Raw genomic sequence first — 17,693 nt, 5'->3', positions numbered from 1 at the left:
TGTGTTTCTGCAAATCCAAATGGTTCTCCCCACAATAATGGTACAAAAGTAACCTACCTGTGCCATCTCCGTTGCTGTAGTTCCTTTTGCTCCCAGGTATGTCAGAGCCAGAGCAGCTGATATGCTCCAAGGGGAGAAGAAAATGTTTTTTCCCTTGTTGTTCTCATTCAGCTTGTTGAAAAGATCAACAGTAAAGTTGCCAACTGATGTGGAGACCACTTCCATTTTTACAACCTGGAAAGAGGCAACAAACAAAATTGTACTCTTTGAATGTTTAAGTTTTTGTACATAGTACACATTAATGAGAAATGCTGCATGTGCAAAACAATCCATTTAAGCCACTAAAACTAATAGCATAGTTGTATGTTTATCTTCCACACAGATAGTGTTTGCCACCTGTTAGGAGCACCAATTTATTTTAGTTTTTTTCCCACTACACCTACAGTTTTCTTTGTGGTTCTTTCTGCCTTTGATTTCCAAAGATGTGCAGATTTATAACCTCTGTATTTCTTTCCTTTTTTGTTCTTAACTAATGATTTATCAAAGGAACATTCCCAGGGGAAATTATATGCATTTTTAGTGCATTGGTTTACATTTTAGTACGTTGTTTGAGTTTCCCACTACTACATTTGGATCTGTATAGAATTGACAGCTGATACTGCAAAAGGATTTAGGCATAATTTTTAGGCTCATTTGCTTTTCCTGGTCAGCGACCTATTCTGAGTAGTTTCATGAACTGCAAAGCTGTTGTTTCCATTTAGACTTACACAGTTTATTCATTCTGTTTACCTACCATCCCTTCTGAATGTTCCAGCAATTTTTTCCCCAGAAACTGCCAGATGCCTTGAGGTTATGAGTGCTCTAGGCTTTAAGATATCTACCCAGTAATAGCTGCCTCATGTAATTTACGATTTAAAAAAACAGAAATGCTTAGATTATTCTTGTTGTCTTATCTATAGAATGGAGCAACAAAAATTGTGGTGCAATCTCTGAAGTCTGCAGATATTTATGAAGTGATTGGTTTCCAGACAACTGCATTGTTTCTGGTAGTCAGTATGCCCTCAGGACCATGTCTGTACCAGAGTGATTTTCTTTCCTTGGAGAACACAACCAAGAGAGCATCAGGATGGGAATTTCTGTTTTCAGCTAATGAATACTCCTCTGAGTCTCTGGCCTGATAATGTTCAGTGCTGTGCCTTCACCTGAAGTACAGAATTCTTTTATTCAAATGAAGAATTTACTTGTAATGCAGTTGCTGCCCTAAGAAAACTTTCCTGCTTGTGCATAATTCTGCCCCAAATTAGCAGTTTTCCGTAGGCTTACAGCATTATTTTCTCTAATGGTTGACATTTAGAAATACACAAGGCAAGAATAATGCATTATAACACAGGTGTATTATCATTTATACATACAGTCACACATAGTGCAGATTGCATTTAAAGACACCATAAAATTTACTTAAATTGATTTAAATATTTACCTTTAATCCCGTGAGAGAGAAGACTTAGCTCTTGTCCTCAGTCAGGTTCTGCATTTGTGTGTTAAGCTATTTTTAAATGAGGGAACACAGTACTGCTTGCCCCTCCCTTTCCTTTTTATCTACATCCAGGTTGTGTCCACCTACCCAAAGTTCCTTTCTACCACATTCCCAAAAGATCTTACAAAGTTTTGGCCTTTTTGTTGACCTGGTCATTTTCAGATTTAGAGATTTCAAAAGGAGAATGGAATTAAAATCTCAAGTCTGTTGTTGCACCACAATAACCTACTGACAGGATAGCAAAGCAAGTTGCTGATTCCAAAGGTTTTCTGGTGTTGTGGAGATAACTGCTGTGTTGTTTTAAATAAGTGAATTTTAAAAAGGTTACACAATGCTTTGTTTTGGTTTCTGGATTTAAGCAGATATTGAGGGTCTGTTTCTCCACTCTGTGACTCCTGAGTTTCAAATGCAGTACCCTAGCATAAAACAACAAGCTTAGTGATTGAATTGGACACTGGGAGTCCAGCTTTAGACTGAAGATTATTGGAAACACAGAGACAAAGCTGTGAAGGAGGGGAAAGGGATGGAGACCCCACTGGTTGGTGAAGAAATCTCATTGCTGTCATGGCTGGGAATCATTTGAGACAAACACTGCACAACCCTGAGTTGCTGCACAATAAGGAGGGCAAGAATTGAAACAACTGTGCTGGGAGGGTTCAAGCAAAGACAGAGAGACACGACAGAGGTAAACATGGCACAGGAGCTGTCACTTTGAAGTCCCAGAAGAGACACAGTGATGGCAGAAGAACAAGGTGGTAACAACTCTAAGACTCTAGAGGACAGCGTAAGGAGCAGGAAAGGAAGGAAACTGTACTCTTTGCTAAGCATTTTACTGCAAGCCTGATTACAGGAATATAGTGGGTCAAGAATTCTAAAAAATGTCAAAAATCAGTGTTGTGCAAGGCAGTGAAGAAATGCCAGAAATTAAACAAGTGCTAGTTTTAGTATGGTGAGTACGTCCTCCACAAATCTGGATAGGAGAAAAGTCAACTGAATGGTTAGGTGGTGAGAAAGCCCAAGCCAGGAGACTCCCAAGTCCCAGAGATATATCTGTGAGCAAGATAGTTGCCTTTGCTAGTCAAGATATAAGGAAGCCATACAGGGTGAGAAAGGGAGATTGCAAGGCAGAGTGGCTTTTGACAAAAGAGAAAAAAATCACAGATATTAACTGAAAGGGGCATCCAGAGATCAACCTCCTACTTGGAGCAGGCCGATGAGTAGATGAGGTTAGCCGTAGCCCTTCCAAGGATGAAGATCCCACAACATTTCCAGCACTGCTCTTCACCCTGGAAAAAGGTTGTTCCCTAATGTACAACTCACTTTTCATATGTTGTGGCCACTGCCACTCAGTAATGATACAGCACTGCCAAAAGGACATCAACTGTGTCATCTTTGCAACCATGCTTAAAATAGTGAAGGAGGGAGAAAAGGTGACTCATATTTCCATTGACTTTAAAGGCCTGAGTGAGTCTGTGTTCATGTTGTCATAGTTTTGTTTCTCCTTGGCCTTCCAGGTGTGACTTTTCTGTCTTTATTCCCAAGGCATATCAGGAAGTGCTTAAGAGGCTTATCCATGGGGACATGCTGCTCTTCCATGAGGTGAAAGAGGGTATGGCAGAGTTGGACTGAATGCACAGGGATCCAGTGTCATGTTTCACATCTGAGACAGGCAGAAGGCATTTCTCTTGGGGCTGTATAGGGATAAAGCACGTGCTTCATAACACTTTTCCTATGTTCCTTCGCATTTGGGAAGCAGAGCCAGAAGAGACCCTGGGAGCAGCTGACCACTTGAATGAAAAGAGAAAGGATGCAGGGACAGTCAGCAGTCTCTGCCAGAAAAAGGGAGTTCTGCTGTTTCAAGAAAATGTGTTTGTAGTAAGATAGCTGTTGGTGTATGCAAGTCCTTAAGAAATCTGGTCCTTTGCTCTCTGTTGTGAATTCATATAGTCAGGAGCATTCCCCGCAAACATGCATGATTGATCAGGGCACTCTCTTAGGAGAAAGAGCAGTGACAGGAGTACATATGACCTGGGAGGTTCACATTCATCTTCCAGAAAGCACTTATGGCCATTAGTATTACTTGTATTAGCTGTATACTTGATTCTCCCATTTTGTCTTGTCTCAAACCAGTGAATAAGTGGCAAAGTAAAATGAGAGCAAAGCAGCACAGTTCTAGGCTGGACATAGTGGACATAGTCGTAAGGGTGAAAGTTTACAAAGGGGAAGGTTGTGAGGCACATGTGTTTTATTTTCCTAGTTCTATAGTGCTGTTAAATATTTTCCAGTTGCTGTGGGACAGAGATTAGAAAGTACATGTGTTAACCACTTTTCGAGCAAAAAAAGAAGCACCAGTATCAGGAACAAAGGTGATTTTGCAGGTTTATTTCATTGCCAGTTCTGCCAGGCTGCAGTTTTTTACCAGAGTTGGTAAAAAGCTGACAAGAATGTGGATGAGTAGCCTGCTTTGGGGATCAGCATGAGCTGAAACCAATGGAGATGCAGCAGCATTCTGCAAGATTTTCCTGGGTTTTCATCTTCTTAGGTATCAAAACTTTAAAATTACTGGTTGAGCTCAACTCAGTCTGTTCTGAATTGTCAAAGTTCAGGTTCAGAAAGTGCTAAAAAGACACAGTAATGTTCTTCTTTGCGCAGTTGGGTACTTAGCATGTAGTGCTAGCTTTTTGGGGTATTTTGGCCAGGAAAATGAGCCAGAGGCATAAATTTGAGGTTGTTTTTCATAAAATACTCTCTTCTAACATTGAGAGATTTGTCAACAGTACAGGAAAATTAAGAAGTGCATGGGCTATTGAGATGTTCTTTGTGGTGTGTATTTAGTTCATTTTTGTTGTTGCAATAACCTGTGTAGTAATCGAGCTTCTAGGGGGAAGAAAACCTTCCCAAGAAGAGGATAGTCTTGGTCTTGTTGTGCCTGATAAAGAAAAGGAAAGGGTGATCTGCTAGAAAGATAACAGTAGCACCAAGACTTCGTGATGCCAGTGTTGCCGAACTGGCAGCTGCTGCCTCTGTGCCTTCTTCATTGACTTCCAGGTAACACTTGTGGAAAACTTTAGACAAAAACAGATCACCAGTCTTGGACATTGCTGTGAAATCAGCTTGACCTTCTGTGAAGGCATCTTGTATCCCCATCCTGCTCAAAGTAGATTTGAGGTCATATTTCTCTTCTAATGTGAACCTGGGCAGATAAACTTCCATGTTCATTTTCTCCATTAGTTCTGGATTTGTCCATGCAGACAAGTTTTCAAAAGTCAATTCTCTTTCTAGCTGCAGTAAGTAAAAAAAAAAAAAAAAATCAGAAAATTAAAATATGTTCAAAAACGTGTGCCCTACAGGCTACTTCTTCTCTTATATGGAGAACTTTTCAAGAGTTTGTAAGAGTACAAGAAAAACAGTAATGAAATGGCAGTTTGGAGATATGTTGTTCTAAAGGAGAATGTTCTTCTATGATATATCAATGCAATATTTGAAATGTTCTCAGTAACTGTCAGGGAATATAGCAGAGCTATGATAGTCTGGCTGTTCTTCTGTTCCTAGGGCTGTCTTCCCCGCATTTTAGAATTCACTGAAAAGAGCTTTCCCCTGCCCCCCACAACACCTTAAAAATTAAAATTTCTTGAGGGTTTGTTATCCAAAGGCAGAATCAGGCTTTTTACAGAAGGTGGCAGTATCCATACGTTTTAGTTCTGGACATCCTGGAACATAACAGAGGGTGCCCAATTTTTGGTGTTTTTTTCCAGAATGAAATCGTATCTGTCTGAATTGGTGTGAACAGTGGATCTCAGCAGGGCTGGTTTTGTGTCCCTATTTTTGCTCTGCTGGAAAAGGGATAATCTTATGGGGTTTGGGTTACCTGTTTCCAAGAGTTATGAACTTTAGCAACCACAGACGTGCTGGCTTCCAAGGCTAAGAAATCTCATCTGAGCTTCAAGAGCTTCAAGCTCACAGTACTAGACCAGATTTGGGATTTGCTTTACCTTGAGCCTGATCAGTATCCTCCTTCCTAAAAGCATGACTAGAGCCCTGTCTTTTACCTCACACAGGCACAAAGTAAGTAAATAATGACACTCTTACTTTTCCACAGTATTTATGTTCTCAATTTTTTTACCTTTTGTAAGCCAGAGATGTCACTCGGTAGCAGGATGAACATGCTGAGGTCATTATTGATGTATGGAAGCTCAAGAACATCAGCCTGAACTGATTCTATGTAGTTTAAGTTAAATTTATCCCTCAGGTACATCATGGGCACTGGCTTAGTTGTATGCTGCAACAAATCAAATGGAATGTTTTACAATTGTACTCTGAACAGTAAAAGGGCTAAGTTAAAGTAGCACAGTGGATGTTTATTTTATTTACTCTACAAGCTGCCCAATGTGTCTGAGACATCCGAATGGATAGGACACAGAACACAGGAACTTTAGAGGATCCCTGCAAGTCACTGGAAAGGCACTAGGAAGCATGCATGCTATCTGAGCTCTCTCAGATGACATCAGTTGTAGGAAACTGTATGCCACTCTGATTTCCTGAATGGTTAAAAGTGAAAATGTAAAGAACTAACCCATACACTTTTGTTCACCTCTTTTTTTTCCTGCCTGTGGAGAATGGAAGCTTTTTTGAAGTCAGCTTCTGATAATTTACTTGTGCCTCAGGGCCTGGTATGTGTGTGCAGTTTTAGTGCTGAAAGTGTGGTGAAATAAATATACTGAATACGCTGTATGCTTTAAATGAAATAACTATACTGCCGCACGTATTTAAAGGGTGACAGGACTTCTCCCTGCCCCTCCTCTCCCCCCAACTTTTTCAGGTTTTTCCACCTGCAATGTAGGAAATAGGGCAGTATATTGCCATACCATGTTTATTCTGAAAGGCCTTTGCCTGGTAGCTGCAGCTTCAAACTTTGTTGCCCAGTTTCCTTTGAAGTAGAGTGCATTTATCAGGACTAGCCTGGTGAGTGAATCTACAGATCCAGGAGGTAGCAGATTCTGGATTTTACCTAGAGAAAACAGAGAGACATTCACACATCTGTGCAGTTTCACTGTTTCAGTCTAAGAGCTGGCACAGTTTCTGGGGATATAAACCAGGGAAATTTTAAGTGCTGCCATAGCACTCATCCAGCTTGAGATTATTTGCAAATATGTAGTTACTGGGGTAATCTTGATTTACAAAGAAGAATAAGCCATATTCCTCACACACAGAGATGGAGGACACTAATTTTAGTAAGAGCTTGTTGGTAGATGAGTAATTTAGGAAAAGACTGATTTACCTTTCTGAGGTGAATTGTTTACCTGCCATGGGCCCTTTGGGCACAGAGAAGCCAAAATGACTCCTTTTTGATTTGGAGAGGAGAGGCTGGAACTCACCTTCAGTCTGTTGTTCAACACTGGAATTGATGTCTCTCCTGACGGCATCTGCTGCTCCCACAAAGTCGACTGATTGTGGCTCTGCACCGTAATATCTCTTGGTTAAAAATAAGTATTCCTGCAGGGCAATAGACATCTGACTTAGGTTTGCTGCCTGCCAAAATGAGTACTACTGCAGCCAGAGATGAAAATTACATGGCCACAAGCACAGTGTTTTCTCAAAGGAACAAAGTGGTTTTTAGTGGAAACACTCGGTTTAAACATTCTCATCTAACTACATCTACAAATCACTCTGAGATTAGATATGCATCCCAAAAAACTGAAACTTTAGTGTCCAAAGTCTAAGGAAAAGTATCATAGAAAATGTTAATGTTAAGGATAATAATATAATTTGCAAATGTAGCAAAAATATTTAAAGTATATAGCTTATGTTGCCATAGGTTGATCATGAAGATTAAATGACACTGCATAATCTAAATAAAAGTCTTACCTTACTGAAAGGCAATGATTTTTCTCCATATAGCTGGTTGACACTTTTAAGTAGGTAGTTTCTAGTGGGTTGATTGATTTCAAAGCTGAGTGCTTTAAATCCAGTATGGATATTATCTGATTTGCCAATCTCTGTCTTGGAGAAAGAGAAATAAAAAGGACATTACTCATCTGTTTTGTAAAAATCCTGGGTTTTTTTCTGCACACAGATCCAAGTAAAGTATTTCTCTTTGGGTGATCTGTTACCTATATTACAACAGAAGAGGTGCTCTAAACTGGACATCAAATATAAGAATCATTTTGAAGTATTAGAAGTTGCAGGTGTGGTATAGACACACATAGACACTCAGCGTGTGAGTATCTTGGAATGCAAGTGTTAAGAGCCTGAATTATGTAAAATATTTAAGGGTTTATAAGTGGATATTGTGAAACTTTGGATATCCAGAAAGCAAAAGTCAGAGAGTAATTCTTAAACAATGCATGGGATTTTCCTCTATCACTCCCTTAATTTATGAAAGTAGTGTTACATGGAAGGTTTGCCCCTAAATTTCTTAATGTCTCTCTTAATATTTTGTGGTTTGGGTTTTTTTAATGTTTCAGTAATTGCAGTAAATTCTCTATACTGAAGTGACAGGATTAAATGGATGTAGGTTCAGAGTCTCCAATGAGCTCAAGGAAGGAGCTGAGAATTAGTAAATTAAAAATCTGCACCTGTGCTGTATTCATCTCATCATTATATCAGAATCAGAGGCACGAACAGACCTTAAATCTCCAAAGTGTTAGAACCCATAGCACTACCCATAGCGCTCTGTAATTCTTACAGTGAGGGCAAGTGTTACTCATGAGGAACAATCCTTTTCCCGTTCATGCAGTGCAAATGAGATGTTGACATAACCCCTAAAATAAATCTTCCCACCATGGGATTTGGCTGTGGGATGCAGATCCATTCATCAAAACTAGCAACAGTTGGGGTTTTGTGGGCAGACTGCAGGGAAACAGCTCAACCCCCTAGAGAATAAGGATGACGGGAAAGAGCAGGGAGAAGAGTTTGATACCACCATCTTTGAATTGTAAACTAGGAAAAAGCCTTTTCTGACTCAGAGGGATTGCATTTGCTCTTCTGTATTGTTCTGCTATATTAAATTATGTGCAAACTGGGACAAAATGCCTGCCAGTATGGCAAAGGCTTATCTCAGGAATAAAATTATTCCCATTTCTCTTAGATTTATTGCAGGCAACTGGTCTACTTTGGAAGATCCCAACATGTAAATTTATACTGTTAACTTCTCAACTGAAATGAAGGCAAATTTATGAAACATATCAAGAATAGGTAGCCTGGAAAAGTTAGTGTTCTGGTTTTCTTTGTCTTGATGCTGCAATCAAATGTGTGGAAGAGCATTTCTTTTCTTGGGATTAGCTCTCTGAGGTAAGAACTGTGCTAGCTTTTGAATAGTAATAGTTTGAGAAAGAAATCTGTCCTCAGAGCTAAAGGAAAAAGATCAGAAGATCTATTGATCATCAAATGTTAAATTTTGCAAATTTGAGGTTAGATTATGCAATTCTGTGTAAAAGGGGGAAGCATGCAATAAGTGTTGCATTAGATGAAGGTATCGCACAATGCTGCACCAATTCGTTTTGTACACTAAATTTGAGGGAGGCAAACATAAGCAAACACAAATGTGGAAGGAAAATACAGGAGAAAATGTGGCTATGCCCTTAGCTTGATCACCAGTTTGGGTGAGATACCTTCTGGAAACATGCACGTCGATTTGATAGACTCTCTTCTGTTCTGGCATAGACCTGCATTCTTATGGTTGTGGTGACATTTTTGGCTTCTTCAGCTTTGTTGAAGTGAAGTGCCTGTAGTGGAAAAAGCAATAAGAAATGAAAAAAATAGAAAACTTGCTGTTTCAGTGAATTTTTTCAGTGACATCAAGGGGACTAGTAATGATGACAGTCAAGCTCAGATTTTATTCTTGTGTCCAGTCCTTACTGAATATGAAACCTTTGTCTAGGTCTCAATGCCCATGTGTACAAAATAGCTTGTGCAAACTAAGCTGAGGGCTGCAGGGTGAAACTCTTACATACCTGGCTTTTGTTGAGGAATCTGCCTGCTTTGAGTTATGCCCTGGGATGACCTGTTAATACCTGGAAAGAGCCAATTACCCCCAGATGGAGTCTACCAAAGGAGAAGTCTTAATGGAGCTCTGCTATGTGTCAAAAAGCCTGAAAAGTGTGCAGGCAGTTCCATGCCTTAAATCCCTTTCTTTGGACTTGTTCACCTTAACCAGACTACAAAGGAGTGCAAGCAACCTTGGAACACTTTTCAGAAGAGCTGAGTGTTTTGTTTTGTCTTGTTTTCCCTTCATCCTAACAGAAGATCACTCCTTTTTTCCCCTACTGGGTCTCTTGCATCCTATAAATAAGGAGTTAGATCACTGCAGGTGATCAATTTCTGCCACAGCAGAAGCAAACTCACCAGCCTCCCTTCCTCCAACAGGAGCTAGGTACCTGCATTAGGTATTTAACAACCATGCATTGGGACTGTTCTCACTGTCCCCTGATGACACTACAAGCTTTGAGCAAGTGTGACTTGGCAATTTCAGTAAGTAATTTTGCCTGTAAAATACATACCCCAAAGAAAGGGTTGTATTCTCAACATAGTTTTTCTCTAATCTTGTAGATGTGGATTTATGTTTAGCAAAGTGTAAAACTTGAAATAAGTATAGAGAAAACTCTTTTCCTGTGTTTCAACAAGCAAATTTCTGGCATGCAGGACCTTACTCCAAGAAATCAACCCTTTCAGACAGCTACTTTTGAATCCCAGACTCACCTTTGCCATCTCATCTGCAGTGTTACCTTTGGCTCCCAAATAAACAGTAGCCAGGGCAGATGAAATACTCCAAGGAGAGAACAATATATTCTTGTCACCATCTTCCTGCAATTGCTGTTTGAAAAAGTCAAGAGCAAAGCTTGTGTTTGCTTTATTCAATATATCCATTGTCCTGAAGCTGCACAGAAAGATGGAAAAGATGGTATTAATGAACCACTAACTGTGACTGCTATTTGTTTAGAAGCTCCTCTTCACTATTTGAACTTTTTTGTGATTAAAAATCTTTCTAAAATTGCTTATATAAAAAGTGAGGAGCATTAACTGTTATAAAGTTTCCCAAAGCTTAGCATGCCCTGTATAACTGATGGCAACAGCTATCATTTTTAGGCATGAACCAGCTCTAGCTGTGTTTCATATTTGTTCACCAGGAAATTTATTGCACTGCCCTTTACTGCATCTTGGAGTGATAGTTGATAGCAAATTTTGATTTTTTGATTACTCAGCAAAGCCTGGGCTACACACCACCGAGAAACTGTCTCTTAGGACAAATTTTATGCTTCAATTTGTTCAAGAGCCTTTTGATACTCATCTCTGTAGTGAACAAATACTCTGGTAACAGGAGCAGTCAGACTATTCCTTTAGGTCAAGACAAAACTCTCCTTCCTATACTTGAGCAAGCACTGCCCCAATTGTTGCATGCTAAGCATCCTGAATTACCTTTCTGACTTTTAAAAATGTCCTGCAACCCTGTCTTACAGCACTAGCCCAGATCCTAGCTTCCCAGTTCTTCTGCAATAGAAGCTTTCTATATTCAGCAGACTGCAGAGGCTGCTATTTGTTATTTGCCTTGCAGGTTTAGCTGAGGGTTCTAGTCTAGGGACTAAGAGTTATTTTGGTTGGTATAGGATGGTTTTAGAATAAAAGATAGTTTGTGACCCTAACAGCTTGCAAACCAGGAGCTAAACTGATAATATTAAGCACTAAATAGTACAAGAACAAATTACCTGACTTAGGCAAACACAATGGTTCTAAGTGTGCTGTGATATATATGCTAGTCAGTGAGCTCTAGAAATTATAGAACTCTGAACTATAAGTTGTCTTCCTGTATATTTTTAAGACTCATCTTTTAGGCTATGCCTATGCAATCTTAGTTAATTACTTTCCCCAAGCATTAGTTGTTTCCAGTTCAGATACCTGCTTCCTTTTTTCCTATTTGCAAACAAAGCAACATCAGCCAAGAATAAGTAAAATAAATACTATCTAGAAGTCATTACAGTACCTTGTTTTGTGCAGGGAGAAACACTGCTCTGGGTGTCTCCAAGGTTTCTGCAGTTGACATGAAGGGTAGGATGAATTTATAGTGCGCCTGGCCGGTTCTGCAAAGGTTCTTATGACTCATGACTCTGCAATGAAATTTGCCCTATAGGCCACATCCCTGTGGAAGGACTGAATCACCTCAGAGTAGGATGTGAAGTGATGGTAAGAATGATACCATAGAAGAATTTTACAAAAGTGACTGCTTAAGTATTTCTATAAACACTTTTGTGGCAACAGGCTAGTAACAACTTGAACCCACACTACTTTGAACAATCTTTCCTTTGTGGTTTGGAGAGGTTAAAAAAAGGCAGTCACTGACCTACTTCTTTTATGGTTTGTATTACAGAATTTATCTCTGAGAAACAGACAGACTGAGAAAAAGAAAGGGACTTCTTATGAGTGAGTTTTTCTACTGCCTGCTTCCTTCTGAGAAAGTATTTGTCATTCCTGGTGGGTTTCTCTTTTGGAAAAATGGGTTTTGTTAATCTTGTAGGATTCTAAGACTGTACAGCCAGGGAAACTCTGTAACTGTGAGATAGGGAAGGTTGAGACTCAGGAACCAGACCCTGACTTGTATTAGCAGTGGGCAGCATCCCTTGAACTTAGTGTGGGTGTTAGATTAGACTTTGTTTCTGTTTCCCCACCCAGTCTGGAAGCTGTTTGACCCATCTAGCACATCAGAGATCTAGTCCTTATTTTCCAGAGATGAATATTCCAGAGATGAATATTCTGTCAAATCTTCCTTTTCTTCTTTCCTGGGCTACTAAAATGCCTACTTCCCTGATTTTCCTTGCAATCATGGTGTCCCTTCTTCTGTAGTCCTTCTTGTATCTGTCTGTCCCTACTCTTGACTCCTAACTGAAACACCCTTTAAAATCCTACCTTGCCATTTATTTAATTTTTGTCTCTGCACTGTTGATACTTCCACCTTGAAAACCTGAGTAGGAATTGGATACCTCCCCAACACTGAGCAGGACTCACTCACAAGGTGTTTCCTCAGCATGAACTACCTTTGGAGAGCTTTCTTCTGATCTTCTATCTGTGAGCATACATTTAACATGGATTTATGTTGTAGGGCAAAGGTTTGCCTGAAGGATCTCATAATGAGAAATGAACCATGGAAATACCTACAAAATTTGGTGCAGGGCATAGGAGGGTACAGCTGAAAAGGATCCCTTGACAATAGTGAAACTCTTGTATCAATGTAACTTGGAAATTGAAAGCTTTGCTAAAGTTGCTTTCCTACCTGTGAGGAGCCACATTACTTTATTTGGATGGTGTTTTCCTGCCCCTCAGATATTTTGAAATGGTAGCTATCCAAAAGGGGCATGTTTCAGTGTGAGTTGTAATTTGATGTACCTGTTACGTTTTGCAGAGAGCAGCATAGTGTAGGAGAGGTGTTCACTGCAGAACTAATTGCTCCCATAGCGCCTGGGAAAGTTGTAATCTGTTTACATTGGCCTTAAATGGTTTCCAAAGCATAAATGATTTGAGTAATCTTTGCAAATTTAGCCCTGTTGTTGAAGAGTGATAGATACCTTGAAAATACTTCATCCCTTAAAGCAATTGGTGTGGGTTTTCTGCTTATAAAGTGGGGATGAACTTAATTTGCTAACTAGTGCTACTGCTTGCTGCCTTACAAGAAGTGACTGAGGTGTTCTGTTTACACAGAAATGTCGGGTTAGGCTGAATGAGAGGTTTGTGCTTTTGCACAAGGTTTTACAGCTACCTTTTTAGAACACCTCTTGAATGGCATGGCTGGTGGTTAGGACATAAAAATAAGAAAAACATACTGAGCAACTAAAATTATACTCATCTCAGAAGACAAAATATGCTTTATCAACATGATGGGTTGATAATATTTTCTAATATCCATTTAAATTAGCATCACTGGAGGACACAACTCACTGTGAGGTGCTACTGCTGACTCAGTAGCAGTGGCGCTCCCACTCCCTAGTAAGTCAACACAGCAGCACACTAGGAGATTTATATTTGTGTTAGTAGTGTCCTTTCTGTGGGAAGTAAACCTGTGTTCTCTGTCACTGCAGTCATTCATGTTTCCATTTGGTTAGGGCAAATATTGGCAGGATACCAGCACTCTGGCCAGCTACATAAAAGCATTTTGTTTCCTCCAGTTTCAGTGGAACTTTGCACACGTCATTTTGACTACACAGTGTCTGACTCAGTTCATGCCTGGGTTCAAGAATAGGTGACATGTTTGACATCTAAGCAGAATATTATAAAGTGCCCTATGAAGTTTCTTAAGGGTCTTGAGAAAAAGAGTTGCTGTCACAGAAAAGTGATAGCTTCTGCTATCACACAGTATTTTTGGGATACAACTTTCCATGGCTGGTTTTCATGCCCATTGGTAGTTTATTTTTACTATCAACTCTGTATAGCTCTTGGAAATCTGATTTAATTCAGGACTAATGGGTTCTATAGACTAATGTGTTAAGGTAGATCAAAAGAAAAAGTGGTATTTGAAGGAAAGCTCTTCAGTTTCCCTGACATCCTCAAGTGTTTTTTACAAGTACAAGCACTATTTATTTACTTGGCAGGGAAGAATTTCTGATTTACCCAGCAGAGTACTCTATTCAATTTTTTGACTCAGCCAGAGTTGGCCAGATTTTAAACATGAAAGGATTTTAAATACCTCCAAACCTTTAAAAAGACTTTAGGAGATAAAAGAAGCATAGGGAAGAAAAGAGTTTTGAAATCTGCTAATATTTTCATCCCTTTGTAGATGTGATTTTTTGTTGTTGTTTTAAATCTCTGTGTGATTTATTTAAAAACTATAAGGAGGACAGGGGCACAGGAACTGAGAAAATAGTGAGAGTGCTAAGTGCTCTACTCTGCATTTGTGTGGCTTCCCCTTGAAAACTGTGTGCAGTTTTGAGCACCACAATATAAAAAAGGCATTGAGTTATTGGAGAGTGTCCAGAGAAGGGCCATGAGGATGGTGAAGGGCCTTGAAGGAAAGTCTTATGAGGAATAGCTGAGGTCACTTGTTCTGTTCAGCCTGGAGAAGAGGAGACTCAGGGGTGACCTCATTGTGGTCTTCAGCATCCTCAGGAGGGGAAGTGGAGGGATAAGTACTGATATCTTCACTCTCATGACCAGAGGGTGATTGGGCACTGGAACAGGATCCCCAGGGAAGTGCTCGCAGCACTGAGTCTGTCTGAGTTCAAAGAGCATTTGGACAACTCGCAGGGAACATTGTGTGGCTCTTGAGGCGTCCTCTGCAGGTTGGACTCAATGATCCTCATGGGTCTCTTGTACCTCAGCACATGATTCTATGACTAGAAACATAACGTTTTCTGTGCTAAGGAGGGCTTTTTCCTGGGTGATAACTCTGTCATAGTGTAACTGAGATCATGGCGTGAGCTGTACCTTACATTGTCAACTGAAAAAAAACCAACTATATGCATCACCTAGACTGATTGTTACAGATTTTGGGCTGTGCTGTAAAGGAATTTTATGTGTGATGGTATCAACCTGAAATCTCAATTTTTAAGTTAAAGAGATATTAATTCTTTGAGTATCCTCTTTCCTTTTAAAGCTTTGGTTGATAATACACGTGTCTTTATTTTGAAACAAAGTAGATAGTGATCTGTTCTGCACCTCCTACAAGTAGATTTGCAAGCCTTCCCTTGCCAAGCAATCCTTGCTGACATACTCTAACACTATGTAAAACCTTATGAGTTCCCAAAGGGTGTGGTGAGGTTCCTGGATAAATATTTTTGAGGCATTTTGTTCCACACCTGCAGAGGCAAAGGTGTGGTAAAATTTGACAGTCCCAGCAGAATTCCTCTTACTTCAGTATTACTTCTACATGCTTTAGTTTTGGCACTGTAATTAATAAAGCAATATTTGTCCTGAGAAATTCTGCTCTGGTAAGAAGCACAGCACTTCTGATAAAGGACTGGTTTGTATATCTGAAAAGGGGCAGTTTATCTGTGAATGAATATGCATACTGTTTCCACACATGCAAGGGTGCAGTTTTCCTTTGAATGACTCAGGTAGTGAGCATTTTAAAAGTATCACAGGTCATGGATGACGCTAAAAATATGAAGAGTGGCCTTAATTTCTCAGCCGTGATACACAGTCTGCATTATGAGTCATGACGTATGTGTGGCTTGTGTGCACATTGGCTGAAACTTGTCATTTTTCCAAAGAAATCTCTCAAAGGGTGGAACTGTATGTCAGCTGCACAACTACTCTATCAGAAAGCTGATCCCATCTTCCCCTTCCAGTGCTATCGTGAAGGATGTGCCACATTATGAGGTGAAGGATGTGAATATCAAGTCAGTGTATCTTCAATACTCATTTCTAAACAGGTGCCCATCCTAAACAGGAGCCTTGTGCTGATGTGTCAGAGCAGAATATAGAGGAAAGAATCTCTTTTAAGAAAGCCATTTAGATATTTGCTCTGTTTTTCATACAGTTTGATTGCAAGTATTCTTGCTTGGTGGAAAGACCCGGAGTTTCCCAAGGCAGTTGGTGTTTTCAGGAGTTTCATTAGGAGAATTTTTCCAATAATCACTTGAGGAGGTGTACAGAAAATCTTTGCTATTCATTGCTGCTTGGCACTTGCTGCCCCTTCATAGTTTTGTGCTTTTTAGGCTAATCTTGGAACTGATCTAAACTACCTGCTTAAGTGCACATACAGCAGCATTAATGCTTTGTCCTGGAAGAGGGAGACCCCAAAAATGAGGGCTTGTGGTGGAATTTCCTCTTTGGATTGACAAGGACCTCAGCTAAGCTGTAGTGTCATAAGCATCACTTGAAAATGTCTCATCAATGGCTTTGCCATTGCATCTTTCCATCTCTCACATTCCCGGCCTGTTGCACAAAGGATCTCAATCTCTTGAGACCTGATATCCTTTGCGTGGTTCAAGTTAGCAAGCTTTTCACAGCCAAGGAGAAACTAATGACCTGATACACGGCAAGTAATACAAGATGATCTCATGTTTATTTCTGCTTTCAGGTAAAATAAGATGGAAAGTTTTCATTTTGTTCCTCAAACTTTTGTGGGAGTGGAAAAGTGTGAACTTGCAGGGTATTGCAGGGTATTTTAAAAGAAAGAGGACTTTCTTTTAAACTACCCTGATGAACATCTGCTCTTTACCAAAGCATTTCCAAACTCTTTTGATTCATCTGTAAGGAGATCTTCATGGCTCTATTATCTTTTGTACTGATATCTGTGGCTGTTTTAGCTCTTTGAAAGCCAAAAGCAGAACTCTCTGTGTAGTTTAAATCTAGTGCAGTAGTCTCTCTCAGTTGCTTTAGACTTTTCTTTCTGCTTGGTGTATCACCCTTACTTTTCTTTGGCTAAATCTTCCTTAATATCCTTTATATTTTTTAATATCCCTGGCTTCTGTGGTTGCTAATTCCTTGTCTGGGAACATAGACAGACCAACACATAGGTCAAGACCAATTTTAATTCAGTGGAACAGAGGCAAGATCAGGCTAGGGAAACTTACCAGAAGATGTGTGGCAGAGCAAAGGCTGCCTGTTTGTGGCTGGAGGAAGGGCCTCTTCCCCACCTCATGCAGAGGCAGCTTGGCCTCTGTAGCTGACACAGCATCATTTCATACCAGATAGTCCCTCCAGGCAGTAGGAGGGGTAAACTGTCCTCCCACTTTCTTCCTCTCCCTGATATTGCTCCTCTTAGAATCAAGCCTTGACTCCAGCCCTGCCCTCTTCCCTCACTGCCCACAGAAGTAGAGATTGCTGAAGGGCAAGGAGGAAAAAGGAGGACATGGTAAGGGTGGGGATAGTCAGCACCTTGGGGAAAGATGGTTAATGAACCACATCCAAGGGAAATGAGGCAGAATGAAAGAGAAAAGAAGGAAGAGGAAGAGGAATTGCTCCTGCATACAGCCCTGTGAAGTTCAATGATTCCTCCTCTGCCCCCTTTGATCTGTAATTCCATTCCTTACAAAAACACATCTGGCACCTCACTATTCTCCCACTCCTTATTGGTGTCTTATCAGCGCCACTAAACTGGAATTTTATCTGTGTGACTAAGAAGTCAGCCCTCCTTGTAAGGATTTGCTCACCTCTAGGAACCTTTTCCTGTTCTCTGAAGGTGCCACTAATAGAAATTCATTGTTTGCCTGTTGTGGGATGCTATTGCTAG

General features: G+C 40.1%; 2 protein-coding genes across 2 annotated transcripts in view; both read right to left on the bottom strand.

Annotated features, from left to right (window-relative positions):
* The window catches only part of LOC102037224 (heterochromatin-associated protein MENT-like), a 7,364-nt gene extending 5,824 nt beyond the window's left edge, over window positions 1-1,540 (bottom strand). Inside the window, exons 1-2 of the mRNA XM_005425831.1 lie at window positions 1,481-1,540; window positions 58-234 (exon numbers count right to left, since the gene is read on the bottom strand). Coding sequence (XP_005425888.1) covers window positions 58-225 — 168 coding nt within the window. The 5' untranslated portion in view covers window positions 226-234; window positions 1,481-1,540. The remainder of the gene's footprint in view (window positions 1-57; window positions 235-1,480) is intronic.
* Window positions 1,541-3,909: 2,369 nt separating this feature from the next.
* LOC102037393 (serpin B10-like) lies at window positions 3,910-11,778 on the bottom strand. Its single transcript, XM_005425832.3, has 8 exons — window positions 11,514-11,778; window positions 10,235-10,412; window positions 9,148-9,261; window positions 7,403-7,537; window positions 6,913-7,030; window positions 6,403-6,545; window positions 5,661-5,816; window positions 3,910-4,819 (listed from the first exon to the last, which is right to left on the bottom strand). The coding sequence occupies exons 2-8, from the start codon at window positions 10,400-10,402 to the stop codon at window positions 4,415-4,417; spliced, it is 1,239 nt and encodes a 412-aa protein (XP_005425889.1). The 5' UTR covers window positions 10,403-10,412; window positions 11,514-11,778; the 3' UTR covers window positions 3,910-4,414.
* Between the last annotated feature and the right edge of the window lie 5,915 nt (window positions 11,779-17,693).

This window comes from Geospiza fortis, unplaced genomic scaffold (genome assembly GCF_000277835.1).
Source record: "Geospiza fortis unplaced genomic scaffold, GeoFor_1.0 scaffold154, whole genome shotgun sequence".
NCBI classification, from domain to species: domain Eukaryota; kingdom Metazoa; phylum Chordata; class Aves; order Passeriformes; family Thraupidae; genus Geospiza; species Geospiza fortis.
The sequence above is the reverse complement of the archived record's forward strand: the minus strand, read 5'-3'. Positions and strand labels throughout refer to the sequence as shown.

Excerpts from the sequence above, each read along its gene's own strand:
- LOC102037393 (XM_005425832.3), bottom strand. The coding sequence starts at position 10,402 with ATGGATATATTGAATAAAGCAAACACAAGCTTTGCTCTTGACTTTTTC. Across the intron at positions 6,546-6,912 it reads TGTTGAACAACAGACTGAAG|GTAAAATCCAGAATCTGCTA; the intron begins GTGAGTTCCAGC and ends TGTTTTCTCTAG. Across the intron at positions 4,820-5,660 it reads ACATCTCTGGCTTACAAAAG|CTAGAAAGAGAATTGACTTT; the intron begins GTAAAAAAATTG and ends TACTTACTGCAG.